We start from the raw sequence: 17324 nt of genomic DNA, 5'->3' as shown, positions 1-17324 counted from the left end.
GCCTTGGAAGGGGGGGGGCAGGGGGGCACTTTGGAGAAAAGTCTCTTCTTTGAAAGTGGCGGCTGAGGCAAATCCTGAGCTTTCGCAGCGTTGATGCGGGAAGGGTTATGGCGCACGGCGGTACGCAGATGCCTGGCAGTCCGTAACTCTGACAGGGGAAAGGAACGCACGGGGAGAGACGGTGAAGCAGCCATCCTGCTTCACGCATGTAGACAGTCGACTCTCGGCTGTGGAACCTTCGCGGATAGGTAGGCTATTTGCCAAGTCTTTGCTGCAGCGCTTCTCGACTCCTGCGCTGCAGTCCCTCCGAGACGGACCGCCGGCAACTGGCAGCGAGAGACAGCAGGAGGAGCCACACTGAGAGGCCTCAGGGCACTTCCTTAGTGCCGCATTTATAGGTTGAAGCTTGCACTCCACTGTATCTTACTAGTACAAGCTCTGTTCGTTCCCTACCTACGACGCGACTCTTTCCCTTCTCTTCAGCGCTGGTTAGTGCACAAGTGCCTATTCTGGGATCTTTCGCGCCACCCCCACCCTGACTGCGAAGCGACCCTGCGAATAGGTGTATATGTAAAGCATTTTTATTGTCACTTCTCTCCACCCGCGGCTGCAAGTTGCAACGGAGGATCCCTCGAAACGTAGCCGTGGCACCAGCCGCCTCGGCGTTCTTTTTCCTCTCGCCAAAGCCATGAAGCAAATTCCATAGAAGCAGCCGCCGCAAGTGTCCCTCTATGTATGGTGACTTGTCATGATATACCGCACAGTACAGAAAAAAATGACCTTCACCGCCTTGATAAAAAACCGCTCTACCCTGGTGAAGCCTTCCTTATAGGGGGTGGTTGTCAAAAATGGGCTTCTGCCACCACACCCTTCTCTGTGTAAAGTGGTACTTTCTCCCCACATTTCCAGCGCATCTCTTGACGGCATGTATCCCTTCTGCCTGTGCCTTTATCCGTCTAAAACTGTTTTCGCGGCTGCTGTCGAGAGTTTCTTCCAGGTGATGTGCGTCACCTCACAGATCGACAACGCCGTGGGAGCTCTCCGCGTGGTGAGGAAGTGAGGGGCAGCGCTCGCAGTTCGGTTTTTTTGTAGAGAGACATTAAGCTGAAGTCTCTACACCAACTCGGCAGAAGTTACGGGGTGTTTCTAAAAGAGCTCCCTCCTTCTCCCGCCCGACTCCCTCACAGTTCCCGAAATGAGGGTAAAGGCGACGGTTAGAATTCGTATAGCTCCTTCTTTTTAGCGCTTCGAGATTTCACGGCGAGTTGCACATTGCAGACGCTGCACAGCCTCCCAACACCCCGTTTCTTTGAATTGGGGTAACGTTGCACCTTAGAATACGTTTGCTGTTCGAGTGCAGAAATCAGGTAGTTGGATCTTGACTGGTTTATAGTTCAATAAAACCAGTGTAACGGAAGACGCGATTTTGAACGTAGCTGAGTGGTCAACAATATGAGTGTGGGTTTCGCTTTCTCTCGCGTGCGCGCTCGATCTCTCTATCTTCCTCGCTCGCTCACTCGCTCTCTCTCCCTCTACCAAAGGCTCTCTCCCCTCACTGCCACGTGTCGAGAAATTTTTTTTCTGTGTAAAACAGCTGTTTGTTCCAGCGGGGAGCGAAATGGAGGCCTGGAGGCGTGTGCATCGGTCCCAAGGCGAAACCGTGGACAAAAGCGATATCGTGGGCGGAGCACAGGGGTGAGTTGATTGTAGAGGGAGTTAGTTCATGGGTTGATGATGCAGACTCTTTGGACGGCGACTTTACACAGCCTCTTCTAGGCTATACAGGTGGAGGAGGCGAGGGGACTAGGCAGGGAAAGCGATGCGAGGAGACAGATGCCTCATAGCCCCCATGCAAATGGACAGTCGTGGCATTGCATATGGGTAGCTGGGCAGACGCACAGAGCGGCAACCGGTGCTGTAGGATTTCGGGAGACGCGAAGCGCAACGAGACGGTGGAGGACACCGAAAGAGACAGCTGCGTTCTATTAGGATCTAGCAGGAACCAATAGTAGAACCGCGAGAGCGCGAGGCGTCGTGGTGTGGGCAGGGGCCACAACCTGCGGTTTGGGGTGTAAGTGAGCAAAAGGATTTGGGAGTCAAGGAGACAATTCTTTGGGGAATATAGCGCAATAGAAGGCGCTGGACGTTCTTGGGAGATAGGAGCCCGCAGGAAGCAGCAGCAGCCCCTCTGTCTCCCTCAGCAGCAGGAGTATGCCACTCCCCGCTGGTGCTACTTCAGGTAGGCTTGTGTGCTTCGTGTATGGGCCTTTTAAATCTTTTTCCTCAACACTTTTATTGTTTTAGGTCTTTTAGTTGTGTGTGTGTCTCTTGGGGCTTCCTGGTTCGGCCCTTATCTCGACTGCGGCAGCCGCCATCGACACCAGCACAGCAGCAGCAGCAGCGCCAGCAGCAGCAGCGTGTGTCATACTGCGTGCTGTGCAGCTCAGGATACTGCACCGTAAGTGTGTCCATCGCCTGGCGAAATACAACACCGAATTCCTTTCTGATTTCTGTCTCTTCGTTTATTATCAGGGCAGCCAGCAAAGTCTGCTGAGGCAGCCACCAGACGGGATTGTCTCCTGCCCCCCGCCGCAGCTGCCCGTCCCCCTCCAGCAGCGGCAGCTGTCGCAGCTGCTGCCGGCCCTTAAAAGTAGGTAGCACAGCGTGAAAGCAAAGCTGTAGCAGCTCTTGAAAGAAGGGTTCCTATTTCTGCTGGTGCACCTTCTGTGTCTTCCTTTTATTGAGGACGTAGTTGGCGCGGCAGCGGCAGCGGCAGCGGCGGCACCAGCAGGAAATACTTACAGGCGCAAGTACAACTGCATCCCAGCAGCAGGTGGGGTGTGGTTCTTGTATATATTTAGCGGCAAATACACTGTAACAACGCAAATCTGCGTCGTTGAGCCTATGAGAAGGCCCCTTCAAACAGACGTTCTGACCCTACCCCGCACTCCATCTGCCTTAGAAAAGCCCCCGCCGCGATTCGCCTGACTGCAATTGGTGAAAAAAGCCTGCCTTTGCGCTCTCCCTCTTTCTTTCTCTCTTTCTCCAACGGCAGTTTGTGGTACTGGGGCTGCTGTCACCGCCTTGTTCCCTTCTTCTCGCTCTCCCATTGTAGCTGTAAAAATACGAGATAGTAGGCGCAAACGATCCCTCCGCCTGCATCAGCAACTCGAAAGCGCCAACCCCCTCCCCTCCCCCTTCTCGCTCGCAGCAGAGAAAGGAAGCAAGGACGCAGTCGCAGGAGGACGCCTTTCTCTCGCCTTTGCCTCGCCGCCTCTCGCAGGTGAAGCGCCGCATGCATGCAGCGTTCCTCGTGGAGGGGGGAAACCGTGTGTCGAGATTGAAAATCTCCGCCGCGTTCAAGGGGGATTCGAACGGCAGCAGCTGCAGCAGGCGAGAGAATGCCAAAGCCCGCGCTTTCTCACCTCCCCCTGAAGGAGTTTCGGCACCGCGTTTTGCTGTTGCCTCCTCAGCAGCAGCAGAGGCAGCAGCAGTGTCTGTCCGCTGGTGCTGAGCACCCAACGCAGCAACAGCAGCAGCCGCAGGATCTGGAAAGCATGCAGCGCCAGCTGGAGGCCGTTACTGAAGCCGATTTACTGCGTGCGCTGAAGCAGCTGGCAGGAGGAGCTCCTGGCTTGTTTCCTCCCCAGCAGCAGGATGACCACCAGCAGCAGCAGCAGCAGCAGCAGCAGAGACAGCAGCAGCAGCCTTTACAGGAGGCTGATGTAGCAGGCGGAGGGCCAGGCGGATCGAGAGAGACTCCTGACTACCCTCTGACGTGTCTCTGCCAAGCGCAGGGAGTTGGTGCGAGCCGCGGCTGCACGCGCTGCAGCAACAGCGGCAGGCAGCAGCAGCAGCAAGCGGCACCGGCGGGGAGAACGCAGCCGAAGAGGCATTCACTGCACAGACAACAGCAGGTAGCAGAAAAGCAGCAGCTGCAGCACCAGCAGGCGAGCAGCAGCGGCGCCCAGCAGCAGCAGCAGCTTGGCTTGTCTGGAGGCAGGGGGGGAGGAAACGGCCCTCTCGTTCGTGATTCGCTAGAGCAACAGCAGCAGCACCAACAGCAACAACAATGGATCGATTTTGGAGAGGCGCTCTCCCTTCAGAAGCAGCTAGACGCACTGATGCGCAATGCGCTTGAAGGCTTAGGCTCAGCTTCTGAGGATAACACATCGCAACAGCACCAGCAGGACTGGCAGCAGCAACACCTCAGTGGAGGGGGTCTAAGCAGCAGGTTTACTCACTACACATCTGGAGACGTGACTCCCGCTAGCAGCAGCGACTGCCGCACGCCTCAGGGGCAAGGCTTCTCCCTAGAACCCCCCGTTGTTATCTCTGCAGCACTCCAGCAGCAGCAGCAGCAGCAGCAGGATGCTCATATAGGAGACGCTGCGACAGGGAGTCTCCAGGGAACTGCTGCTGTGATGGTGAGACTACCCCGGAGATAGCACAAAGCCTAGGAGCATGGAAAGAACGGGAGCTCAATGTTGCTAGATGATGCGTATCTACATCTACACATACATATAGATGTATATATATATATATATATGTATGTGCACATATTTGTGTACGTATATAGATATTTATATATATATTTAGGTCCTTGCGCGGCTTCGAGTTGTGTGTCCCCTGCAAGCCAGTGTCTTGTCGGTTCTGCATCCCATGCTGTTCGTTGTTTTGTTGCTTCGGACTGCTCGGATTGCTGCAGCTCGCGCTAAAGGCTCGTGATTTGAGGGACGGCCTCCTAGCGGAATTGCAGCAAGAAGGTCTTTCGGCGGAGGCAGCAGCAGGCAGAGCGGCGGATATCTTGGGGGCTGCACTGGCACTTACCCGGCATGCCCATCCTAGGCCCGATGCATTCGGTAAAAATTTGATATCCTGGATGCAGGGTGAGCCAGATTTATACTCTTTCTCTCGTCATATCTCGGTACAGCTCTCTCGATCTATCTTTATCTCGATGTGTCCTTATCTCGATCTTTATCTCGATGTGTCTTTATCTCGATGTGTCCTTATCTTTATCTCGATGTGTCTTTATCTCGATGTGTCTTTATCTTTATCTCGATGTGTCTTTATCTTGATGTGTCTTTATCTTTATGTCGATGTGTCTTTATCTCGATGTGTCTTTATCTTTATCTTGATGTGTCCTTATCTTGATGTGTCTTTATCTTGATGTGTCTTTATCTCGATGTGTCCTTATCTTTATCTTGATGTGTCCTTATCTCTATATCGATGTGTCTTTATCTTTATGTCGATGTGTCTTTATCTCGATGTGTCCTTATCTTTATCTCGATGTGTCTTTATCTTTATCTCGATGTGTCTTTATCTCGATGTGTCCTTATCTTTATCTCGATGTGTCTTTATCGTTATCTCGATGTGTCTTTATCTCGATGTGTTCTTATCTTCATCTTGATGTGTCTTTATCTTTATATCGATGTGTCCTTATCTTTATCTCGATGTGTCTTTATCTTGATGTGTTCTTATCTTTATCTTGATGTGTCTTTATCTTTATCTTGATGTGTCCTTATCTTTATCTCGATGTGTCTTTGTCTTGATGTGTCTTTATCTTTATATCGATCTATCTCTCTCTCTCGATGTGTTTTTATCTCTATCTTGATATTGCTCTCCCTGAAATATTGGCGTGCGGCTTTCTGTGCACGCGTGCAGCGTGTGGAGCGAGGGAGAGCCGTAGTGTATGCAGCTTGCTTTTATGTATGTCTCTAAATATATGGGCAGAGGATTTGGTATGCCTTTGCGTGGGAGGAGGAGTCCATCGTGGGGTATCATTTTGCAGCGAAGAGGAAGTCGGTTGTGCCGTTGTTGTGTGTTGTTGCGCAGGGGTCGGTGGGCCGAATTTCGCGGCTCCTACGATGTTGGCGCACCCTGACGAATTCAGGAACCCTTCGTCTTTCCTGAAGATATACGGCGATCCGATGTGCTGCCTGGAGCAGCAGGCGCAGCGAGGAGGAGCCCCCCCCTCCTGCGCATTGACTGGGGAAGGCGGTGCAGGTGCAGCCTCAGCGGCAAATCCTGTGCGTGGTCGCAACGGCAACTGGTTATGCCGCAGCTGCAGCAACGTGAACTTCCCGAGGCGCTTCCGATGCAACAAGTGTGGGGCCCCTAGGGGCCCCGAGGGAGATGCCGTCGTGGCAGAGTATGCAAAGCAGGTTTACAGACACCACCTGAACACGTTCCGGCTGCTGGCGGAGAGTCAGGGAACGGACGCGCCGCTCAAGAGGCTCAAAGGCAAGCGGAAGCAGCAGAGCAATCCGCAGCAGCAGCAGCAGCAGCAGCAGCGAGCCGTGGCGGCTGCAGTGCTTGGACTCGCCTCTCTGTCTCGCAACAGTTCCAGCAACAATAGCGCCCCCACGCCGCTCGCCGCGCAACTGCGAACTCCCATCCTCCCAGCCTCGCTGGCGTCGACTGTCTGCGGCTTGACGGGCAGCAGCAGCAGCAGGAACGGCCGCAGCGGCAGCAGCAGCCCCTGTCATTCGTTGTCTATGGGAACCAACGAAACCAGTCCCATGAGCACGAGCTCCTGCAGCAACAAGGCTGGAGCGCAGGGGGGTGGCACTCTGGGACGGCAGCCTCAGGGAACGGCGGATGCTGCTGCCGAGATTGGCATCGGGGAGGCCCCTTGCACCTCCTCCGACACTGCAACTGGGAATGTAAACGCAGCGGACACAAAGCTGCACTTCGCATCGCATGCACTCCTTTGAGTTGCAGCAGCAGGCATTATTTCTACACGCTTCTTAATCAACCAGCAGGTGTACAGTCACCGCGTCACAGCTGCCGCGCAAAAGCAGTAGCAGCAGCAGTAGCAGTAGCAGCGGCAGTAGCAGCAGCAGTAGTAGCAGCAGCACTCATACTGGCGGTTATACCTTTATATATATATATACATATACACATATATATATATATTCATATATATATATGCATAAGCTGGTCTCCAGAGTCTATCTCTCACCCATCGTCTTATTTTGTTTTTGCTTCGGTTTGATCTTCTTTTTGCTGCTTCTTTGGCTGCAGAAATCTGCAGCAGCAACAGCAGCAATAGCAGTAACAGCAGCAGCAAGTTTCAGGTGTATATATATTAATATATATATATACCGCGACTAGCGGCCGCGCATAGATCGTTTTTTGCGCCTCTTCCAGCATCACATGCAGCAGCTCGCTGCTGCTGAGAAGCAGGTTCACACTGGTTCATTTGGCCGATAAATGAGCACTGGGTTGCGTGCGGGGGAGGTAGAAATATATATATATACCTGTTTATACAAATATATATACATTTATTCATGAATCATCGCCACGCGGCAACACAAACTGCTGTTGCAGAAAAGCTGCCGTGGTATGCAGCAGCAGCAGCAGCACACTGGCAACGGCAACTCAAGTCTTGGGGCTTCCAGAAGCAGTCGGACGCGTGCTGCGGCTTATGCAAGGCTCGTCCAACTACAGTGGCGCTGGAATCCTGTTGCGGCGTCATAAAGGCCCTCCGATGGAGCTTTTTGTGGCTTGAGAGAAGGGCTGTGAGTGGTTGCACGAATTGCAGTTACAGCGCAAGACTGTCTATGGCGCTCGGTTTACGCTCCTTCCATTACGGGGCTATTTATGGGGTGGTTAAACCGTCCCTTTGTGGAGGCAAGGATCTCTCTTCACGCAAAGGGCCCTATGGCTACCCGGCTGTCGCCTACACTGCTCTCCTCCTCCGAGGGCAGTGACCAACGAACAACATTCAAGCAACATCCTATTTTGCTGCAGCGAGGTGGGGGCTCCAGGCGGACCTAACTCGTTGTTGGCCTTTAAAACAGCTGAGGTTTTAGCGCCTTCCTTGGCGCAGCATGTGCCCTCTTCTTAGAGCTGGCCCCCTACCTGCCCCTTGCTGCAGCTTCCTGCACCGACGAGGGAGGGCTTTAAGATATAAGTAGGTGTCAGGGAAAACTCGCTGCAGCAGTGCAGCGGTCGTTTCGCGTAATAATTAGGGCACGGGATAGGGCTATACCAGATCGCAGCTGCATAAGGAGTGCGTTGGGGAGAGGATCCGCAGGGAGAAGACTGGCCGTTTAGGCTGCTGCCGCTGTAGGCAGCTGCACCTAGCGCTCCGTATAGGGAGTGGTACGGCAGCAGCCTCCTTTGGAGAAGCAGGTCCGCGCTCCCCAAGGGGAGGCAAAATCGTAGAAACTCGTACCCCAGGGGACGCCGAAGTTGCTGTCGTGTCTTTCTGCTGCACCTTTCGTAGCGGGGGGGGGGGGGGAGGGGGCCTCTAGAGGGAGAGGAGTCTTGTTTCTAGCGAGAGCAGGAGGCGAAAGCTGGGATTAGGGAAGCTGGACTTCTTGAAGAAGCCAGAAGGCGCTCAAGGATATTTGCATTTAGTTGCTTCATGTGTTTCTTTGTGCGTCCCTCCGCTGTCCGTGTTTATTCATTTTTAGCCATAGTGCGACCTCCCCTGCTGTTGCAACTGGTGCTAAATGGCTGGCAAGTAGTCTCGTCGGGACCTAAAGCAGAGGTGTTTTTTCCATCAACAGAAGAAGGGTATGCCTTCAGGAGGAACGGCAGGAAGAAGCGAGAAACGTAGAGCCACCTCGTCTCTGCCAACTCCCGCAGGCTGTTTCAAAAGTGGTGTTTTTCTCCCTGGTCTAGGGTGACCCCCGTCGCTCCTCCGCCTTTGGTGACGTATAAGGGGCAGCGCTATTAGAAAGGGCAGGAGAAAGCTCTTTTCTTTTGAGCCTGGGGTCATACACGAACTGCGGTCCACCTCCCTTGAAATCTGCGCATATGGCACAGAGTAGGCGCATCTCCTCTATGAAGCGAGAAAGGATGCCGAAGTGAGTAGATACGGTAGTCTAGAACTCTATGCCAAGGTCACACGGTAGCTCGACTGCGCACGTAGGAGAGCTTTGGGGAGCCAAAAAAGCGCCCATCGCGGTGCATGCCGTAGCAGCTCTTTCTCTTGTCACTGTACTCTCTAATGAAGTGTGCACATTGCGCCTTCGTGCTGCTACTTGTCTGCGTTGTTTCTGCCTGCGAGGATATGCGTGTATGTGTCAGTGTGTGGATGTCTACATGTGTATGCATGCAGACATTCATGCTCATGTATGTTTCTGGCATGTATGCGTGCGTGTGTGTGTAAATGTTGGTGCGTGTGCTGCCGTTCATGGCGTGATGTTCTAATCTTGTGCTCGCTGATACCGTCTATCTCCTTCGGTGTGGCCTTTAGATGTGTATTAATCCGTGTTGAGTCGGGCTGTAGTGTGGTGTGGGTGCCGAACGCTGCTACCGTCGCCAGTGGTGGCTGCAGCCGTGGCTTCAGGAGTAGCGTCAGTGTGCTGGTGGAAATTGGTGGAAATGTGTTGACCAGCAGAACAGAGAGAATTCATATGCATTAAATAGCCCATTAATTCTACCACTGCGAGCAAATTGAGGGCAGCACAAGGCCCTTCGAGACAGAATCTTGCCAGTGGTTCTTGACACCGAGGGGCCCCCCTCCCCTCTGCCCCGATCGCCCACTGCGCTGATGCTGGTGGAAGGCGTTGCATGCATGCAAGACTGGGCATGCCTTTTTGCCAGCGGCTCCCTTTAGTCGTATTCTACCAGAAGTACACCAACTGCCGCGAATCGAATGCCGCAGACAAGGTGCGCTGGCAGCCTTCTCCGCTTCCGAAGCACCAGGAGCTCCCGCTGTTGTTGCTCTTCCAGTGTTGCCCAAACAGCAGCTGCCAGAATCCTTTCATAGCGCGAGATGCCGCCTGCAGAATCCCCAGGGAACTTAACTGCTGGCTTCAGACTGGAGGACGCTCAAGTGTGACTCGCAGACAGACACTGAGGAGGAAGCGGCGGCTGCGGCTGTGCAGAGAGCAGCAAGGGCAGCAGCAGAACCTCTCGCTCCAAGGGTAGCACTCCCGCTGTCGCAGCTTCCCAAGCAACGGAAATATTAGCGGCTGCAGCAGTGCTGCCGTCTGCCGAGAGAGCCGAACAGCATCCACCCAAGCGATGCGGCTGCGCGGCAGTGTGGCAACTCACTCCCCAGAGGGGAGGAATACCTCGGCACCTGTGCCTCAAAGCGAAAAGAGGAGAACAGCAAGCAGCAAATGCAGCGGCAGTGAAAAGCTTCCTTCTTGGCTCTGCACGACTCTGTCCTACGCGGTAGTGCTCCTCCATTTCGGCAGCAGCTACATGCATATGCAACGAGGCACACCCCACTTTGCAACCCTCCATGGCGTCCTCATAGCAGTCAATGCAGTGTATATCCTCGCATTTCGTTCCTTCGCCCTCCAGGTGAGCTAGCGACCCCCTCGGCTGCGGCAGTCTGTGCTGCACTGCCCCCCCGTTGCTCCTTGACTCGCTTTCTCTCTCTCTTTCTTCCTCGCTACGGAAGAGGCAGTTTCTTGCTGCAGGCTGCATGCATTGGGCGTGCGTGCGCCGCTGTCGCTCCTAGCTGCCGCCTTGTGCGTTGCCTCTGAAGGGATGCCGACACACAATGGGCTCTGCTGACTTGCCTTCTGCGTTCCCCAGCTTTACACAGAGCCAGATCAGACGTCTGTATTGCCATGCTCTTCTATCCAGAAGTAGTGTCGCGTCGGTGCTTCAGGCTGATGGGCTGCTCTCCCCGAGGAAGGGGCTGCTGCCGCTGGATCGACAACTGCAGCAGCTGCAACTCCTGCAGCAACTCCCCGCCTCAGTGCCAGTCAGCATACTGCTCTCAGGAGTTAGCTGGATTGCAAGAAGCGTCTGCAGAAGTACCCAGAGCTTCACTGTCTGTCTTTTCGCACACTCCCGTCGGAAAAGGCTTCTAACAGAGGAGAAGCACGCACCCTGCCGTTTTGCTGCTGCTCTCTTCTTACACACTCACACACACACATACACACACACATCGCGCCCTCTCCAGCTATGCGTCCTATCAGTCTCGTCTCCTGTCTGTTCTCCGTTTTCCCGAAATCTGCATACCTATAGTAGATACTCATATATGTTTGCCTAGCCCTCTACCACTCTTCGCCAAGGCTGCTCTTCTACGCTCTATACATATATATATATATTCGTGTATCTTCCGCTGTTTTTCCTCTCTGTCCCTCCACCTTTCCCAAGAACCCCTTCTTTCCCCCATTTCCCCCTCGTCAATGCGTCTCTCTACTCTTTCTCTCTCTCTGTCTGTATGCGCGCCCTTTTTCGCACACTTCACCCAAACACCCCTAGAAGCACTGCCCATGTCTCTCTATCCACTAATATTACAATATATATGTATATGATCTATGCTTCATTTTTACGCCGTTTCCAATGTGCGCGCACCTCTGCCCTTTACTTCTCCGTCTTTTTGTGCCTTCAGCTCAGTCACTTTGCGTGGTTCGGCTGCATGTCTGCTTGTGCAAACATCTGCCTGTCACTTGTACTTCCCCCTAGCGCCTCCCGCGCCGTCTGGGAGTCGGCGGGGGCACTTTGGCAGTTTCTCCTTTATTTGTCTTTCCGTTATTTTGCGAAGGAGTTCATGGCTTTCCAGTGGTAGGCCTCGTATGCCCCTCTGGCTGCGCACACGTAGACACGTCAGGAGAGGAGACAGTCATAATTCAGGAGTCAAACAGGCAGCTGCGTGGAGAGGGCAGACTACAGGCGGAGCAAAATAGCCTCTTTGTTTCCCTAGCGCGTGTGCCTTCTAGCATTTTATAAGCGGTCTCCCTCGGGGAATGCATTTGACATCTGCTTTCCACAGGGACGTCTTGTTATTAGAAGCTGGATTCATTTGCTGCTTCGCTCCCCTCTCGCTCGCGCTAAGATGCCACTTTGCCGCCACAGCTGTGCTCCTTCTACTGAGACTGCTGCTCTTCAAAGTCATTTTCTCCTCTGCAGTGTCCAAATGCTGTACGCCTAGGTCACCTCTTCCTGCCCTTTCCCCTTTCGAGTCTACCCGTATCTCTTCCCCAAAGCGCCTCTCAACGTCTCCCTCTCTGCGTCTTTCTTTCTCTCTTTGTTTCTCTTTCGCTCTCTATCTCTCTCACTGTGTCTCTGTCGCCCTCTCTCTTTTTCTGTTTCTCCCTCTCTGTCTCTCTCTGTCTCTCTCCCTCTCTCTCTCTCTCCCTATTTCTTTCTCTCTATTTCTTTCTCTCTCTCTCTGTCTCTCTCTCTCCCTATTTCTTTCTCTCTATTTCTTTCTCTCTATTTCTTTCTCTCTCTCCACCCTTCTACGCTGCTGTATGCGCCGTGTGAGTTTTCTCTGTGTATGGCCTGCACTTGGCACGCGTGGAAGAAGATCCTTTTTATGTTCTTTCGCAACATCGCATTCTTCTGTTTCTCTCTCCCGCGCTGTTGTCTTTGTGCAGCCGCAGCCGCTCCCCAGTGGAGGGAACTCACTGCCCTCCATTACCACTACTGGACCCAGCCTCTTCCTTCTCCAGGCTCTTGTACGCGCAGAGCTCCCTCCAGTCGCATAGCAGCTGCAGCTGCTGTCTCTGTTGCAAAGAGTAGCAGCTGCTGTCTCTGTTGCAAAGGCTGCAGCTGCGGTTGGAATCCCACAGCGTCCTTCAGGGGCTGCCAGAGTGCTACTTGCAAGCAGGCTCTGAATCAGGAGACGCATGATCTTCCATTTTTGCTCTTGCGTTTAGGGTATGGGTATTGGTCAAGTGCAAAGAAGCTGCAGGCAGCGACAGTTCTCCTGATCGAGGTGCGTGATGAAGTGGGCAACGTGAATCCCTCGCGTTTTTCTCCTTTGAAAATGCAGGTGTAACCTCTCCCCGCGGCAGTAGGCAGAAGTGTTTTTCGTGCAAGGCAGGCGTTGCAAATTCTTCCGCGCATAGCCTTCTTAGACCTTGGGCTGTGCGTGTGCAGGGAGTGGTATCGTTTGCGATCTTTGGATCGTCAAGCCTCCGTGTTGCCGCGTCCTTTTTGATTGCCGGTGAGTCTCAGGCTGTTTGTCGCTTTAGCGCCTTTTCCGCAAGTGTATACACACCGACTGCCGCTGTTGAGGAGTTTGACGTGTCTCACACCGCTTGGACTGTCTCGAACGACTGACCTGTCCCTGCTTTGCTCCCTCCTGTGCAATGCAGCTCTTGCTCTCAGTGTCATGCTTACCGGCAATGTCGGCTTTCTCCCCCACCTCACAGTAGCGCTCTGCTTTTCGCTCATGGATGATAAGATCCTTGGTGTCTCAGCACCGCAGCCGCTGGCTCAGGTGAGGCAACTAAGGCACGAGCAGCTAGCGGTGGCTTCAGGAACGTTGCTACGAGGCAGAGAGAGAGAGACGGACCAGAAAAGGCACACCTCGCCTTTGCGTGTGGCGCGGTAAAGAGGCCTCTTTCTTGCAGTTCGCACAGCCCCTTTAAGGGGGCTACACTACACGCGGTGAAGTGTAGCGGCTTGTATTTCCACCTTGATGCCTCTGCTATTCCGCTTTTCTCCCTGCCACACACACGCATGCGCATTTTTGAATATACCGCCTTTCCGCCTCGCGAGATACGCAGAAAATGCTTTCCCTGTACCGTGTGCTGCTGCAGACGTTCTTTCAGCGCTGTGCATTGGTGGGAGGCACTGTCCTCCTTGGCGCCATCGTGGGGGCTTATTTCTTGGTGAGCTGCTGACTGTGTGCAGCAAAACTTTCAGGAGCAGCGGGAGCGACTTCAGTAGTAGTACTAGCTGCAGCAGTAATAGTAGTAGTAGTACTAGCTGCAGCAGTAATAGTAGTAGTAGTAGCAGCAGCAGCAGTAGTAATACTAGCAGCAGCAGCAGCAGTAGTAGTAATACTAGCAGCAGCAGCAGCAGTAGTAGTAGTATTAGCAGCAATAGTAGCAGCAGCAGTAGTAGTAGTAGTATTAGCAGCAATAGTAGCAGCAGCCAAGCGTGCAGGTTGCATGTGTGTGATGAGACTCTGCAGATATACAGTGCCGGCTGTCTTAGCTATTTCTGCAGGTGAGGCGGCAGTTGAGACGACCTCCTGGCACGCTCTCTGTGGCGTGTGTTTCCACCCACCCTTGTCTCCCCCACGGTGTCTACGCTAGCCAGCACGCTGCAGAAGTCGTGGTCTGCCTGAGTCAGCTCGCCTTTAGGATGGCGAACAAAGCAGCTTGTCGTTGCTGTTGTTGCTGCCACCCTTAGGATTTGGATGAGGCCAGGCGTAGCCGCTCCCGCATGGGCCCTGCAGCTCTGCAAAGAGCTGTCTCTTCTTTGCGCATGCAATGGATATGGTGAGGAGCTGCAAAGGCACCGGGGAGAACTGTCTAGCGTGTAGACATGGGGAGTGGTGGCGATGGGGGGTAAGGAGGGCAAGAGGGACAGGCGGCGAGAGGCGTGAATGACAGATGCAGAAGCCTCACGGTTTAAGGCGGAGTCACAGCGGCACACGGGTGAAAACGCTTGTGGAGGGTCCCTTCAGAAAGGCGTGTAGATATATATCGCCATCATCCAGCGAGGAGACGCAGAAGCGCCACTCTTCCGCCTCCCCCCGACATGACTGTGGGGTTGCTTTTGCTTCAGGCCTATTCTCTGTGGTCACGACAAGCCGGCTGGAGTTGGTGATTGAAGAATTACATCAGACGGCGGACGAGAAGCCTCAGTGGCTGGAAATTACCTTCCCGTACAAACCAGGCAAGGCTTGACTACAGGAAACTTTTTTTCTTGCAATCTCGAGCAGTCTGTATCCTTCGTCCGGGTGTCACGTCGGCATGAAGGGGAGAACACGGCTCACTGAGTAATAGGGGAGCGATATCTAAATCTCTTTCGCCGCTCTGTCCTCAAGCTGCTCCTCTGCCGTTCCTTTCTTTCTCTGATGAGAGGAACTCCACTGCTGCCTCTCCCCAAGAGGGCTTTGCTAGAATCACCGTTCCCCACTCCCGCTTCCAGATGCTGATGGCTTGGCGCGCAGCCGTCCGTGCGCAGCGCAGCGTCCACGCATGCGCACGCGTCTGCAGGCATCTGCCTGCGCTTTTCTCCCATAGAAAAACACCGGGCAGCTCACGGGCTTGCCGCACCACAGCGCCCGTGCTGGCTGCTCTGGGGGTCGCCTCTGCACACGCAAACATTGCACTATCCTGTGCTGTTAAGGAGAGCACGCTGCTGCTTGTGCAGGGAACATTGACAGCCCTCCCCCTTGGCTCTGGTCTGGCCACTTCCCTCGTTTAGACTGGCGGCTTTGGTTTGTGCCCCTTCGTCTTCGCTGCACTCTAAGGGGTGCAGTTACAGGTAAACTCCTGCAGCAGCAACAACAGCAGCAACAACAGCAACAACAACAGCTGCAGCTGCAGCACGTGCAGTCGCTCTGTCCCCCATGCGTTGCGGCGTTTTCAGGGGCGCCTTCAAGCCTCTCGCACGCGGCTTCGCAGGTGTATCCTGCTTTCTGGCAGTCTTTCATTCAGCAACTTTGCGCGCGGGAGCCGGCAGTCCTCCAACTTCTAGGACCTCAAGGCGTAAGCGGTGTGACACGGACAGGCTGCACTCCCTGCCCGCGGAAAAGCAGATTGCTTGCTGAGCAACCCCCTCCCTACAGCGCCTCTCGATCGCCCGCAATCGAAAATGCTAGCCAGCTAGCCAGCTAGCTAGCTAGCTAGCTAGTTGTTTTACTGGCTAGCCGACATACTAGCTAGCTAGCTAGCTAGTTGGCTTACTGGCTAGCTGACTTACTAGCTGGCTAGCTAGTTGGCTGGCTGACTAGCTGGCTAGCTGACTTGCTAGCTGTCTAGCTAGTTGGCTTGCTGACTAGCTGGCTAGCTGACTTACTAGCTGGCTAGCTAGTTGGCTTACTGACTAGCTGGCTAGCTGACTTACTAGCTGGCTAGCTAGTTGCCCTCCTGAACAGGCAGCCTCTTAGAGGCCTGGCTGGCATTCTAGTGTCGCCGCTCGGAAGCAGACCATGCACCTGTTTGCTGCTTGCCCCGGCACCGTAGGGGTTTGGTGCAACGGAGGCATCCCCCCAAAAGAGCAGCTTCGAGGGATAGAGGGGGGGTCAAGTGTGTTTGTGTGTTTGTGTGTTTGTGTGTGTGTGTGTACCTCTACCAGGAAGCCCTGAAGGGTCTTCCCCCGCCTATGGCTCTAAAGATCTCGCTGTACGACTATCGCATGGTGCCGCCGGAAGGGGTGCCTCTGTATGCAACGTTTTTCCCGGAGGGTGAGTGGGAAGTTTCCGGAATGTAGGTAGGGTGCAGCGTGTATGGCCGAAAGGCTTGCCTTAGCTGCGCCTGTGTGTGCTATATCATGTGGCAATGTCGCTAGAAGTTCCCAATGCTAGGCGTCAGAACTTGCATCTCCGAGACCTCTTCTATGAAAGGGATAATATATGCACTGCCCCTCTGGACGCTCTACGTGTGCCGCAGGCTTTTCCCACCTGACCACTCAGGAAATCGTCAAGCTCGAGGTGAGTTTTTAAAGCCCCTCCTGACCAGCCAAGCAGCTAGCTAAGCAGCTAGCCAGGAGGCACCGACTGAGCACACAGCTGCAATCGCCGCACGTCTAATTCCTCAGGGATAGAGAGCCGTATGTATGTGTCTAGATACATGTATTTGTATATATCTGTAGATGTAGACATAGATGCAACGGCTCTATGTAGCTAGCTGAGTATCCTGTCTGCTCCGTTTTAACGTAAAAAAGTAGCGCTGGCTTGGGAGTAGCTGGGTAGCGCGGCGAGCGTGCCTGCCTGCCTCATTGCCCATTGTTGCGTTCTAGAGGTGGTGGCTAGCGAGTTTTGTTGTTGTTGCTGAGCTAGCTCTGCATCCAGGTTAATAGTGGGGGCGAAGACTGGGGCACAGGGAGCACTATGCGTGCAAGACAAGTGCTTTTTTTGAATCGGCGGCAAGGGTGTTCAGGGGGAATGGGGAATTTGGGAGGGGGAAGGGAGGGAGAGGGGGGGCTGCAGTGATGCTGCCGCAGTCTGGAGTCTTGTGCACGTAGTCGTGTGCTTGGCTAAGTGAGTTTGTCTAAATCTTCTTCGCTGCCGATGCCTTGGTGCAGAAAGACTTAGCACAGTGGACGATTGGCCGTTGGTGGATGCGTCGGCGACACCAGGAAATAGAGGCGCACGTCGTCTCGGAGGGCTGCCCGCCTCTAGACGAGCTTGTCCAATAGTGATTCTGAGCTTGTGCAGTAGAGAGAGTAGGGTTTGCCCTCTCAATTTTGCGTATTTCGTGGAGGGTTCACATAGCAATGAGCGAAAATTAGAACCAGCGCCAGCTCGGGAAGATCGCCCATCAGGAAAGGGCTTCGAGGAACCCGTGGGCTTCTCGGATTTTAGAAAAAAACAAATCGACGAGGCGCTTTGCCTTTTCGACCGCGCTGGTGTCGAAACTTTGGGCTGCTGCCCTGTAGAGTGCCTTCCGGATCGCGTGCCTTCAGTGTAAACGTGCACTAAAATGCGTATTTCG

General features: G+C 53.9%; 1 protein-coding gene across 1 annotated transcript; it reads left to right on the top strand.

Annotated features, from left to right (window-relative positions):
* The first annotated feature begins 3401 nt into the window (after window positions 1-3401).
* LOC34618203 lies at window positions 3402-17300 on the top strand. The gene is made up of 16 exons (XM_026338648.1): window positions 3402-4427; window positions 4709-4889; window positions 5836-6685; window positions 6807-6871; window positions 12585-12643; window positions 12808-12874; window positions 13026-13150; window positions 13473-13544; window positions 13850-13884; window positions 14071-14159; window positions 14449-14559; window positions 15016-15377; window positions 15967-16075; window positions 16281-16321; window positions 16915-16979; window positions 17105-17300. Exons 1-16 carry the CDS (start codon window positions 3402-3404, stop codon window positions 17298-17300), a joined length of 3453 nt encoding a protein of 1150 aa, XP_026194433.1.
* The last annotated feature ends 24 nt before the right edge of the window (window positions 17301-17324 follow it).

The sequence above is a fragment of the Cyclospora cayetanensis genome, unplaced genomic scaffold (genome assembly GCF_002999335.1).
Source record: "Cyclospora cayetanensis isolate NF1_C8 unplaced genomic scaffold, CcayRef3 CcayRef3_contig_29, whole genome shotgun sequence".
Taxonomy (NCBI): Eukaryota; Apicomplexa; class Conoidasida; order Eucoccidiorida; family Eimeriidae; genus Cyclospora; species Cyclospora cayetanensis.
The sequence above is the reverse complement of the archived record's forward strand: the minus strand, read 5'-3'. Positions and strand labels throughout refer to the sequence as shown.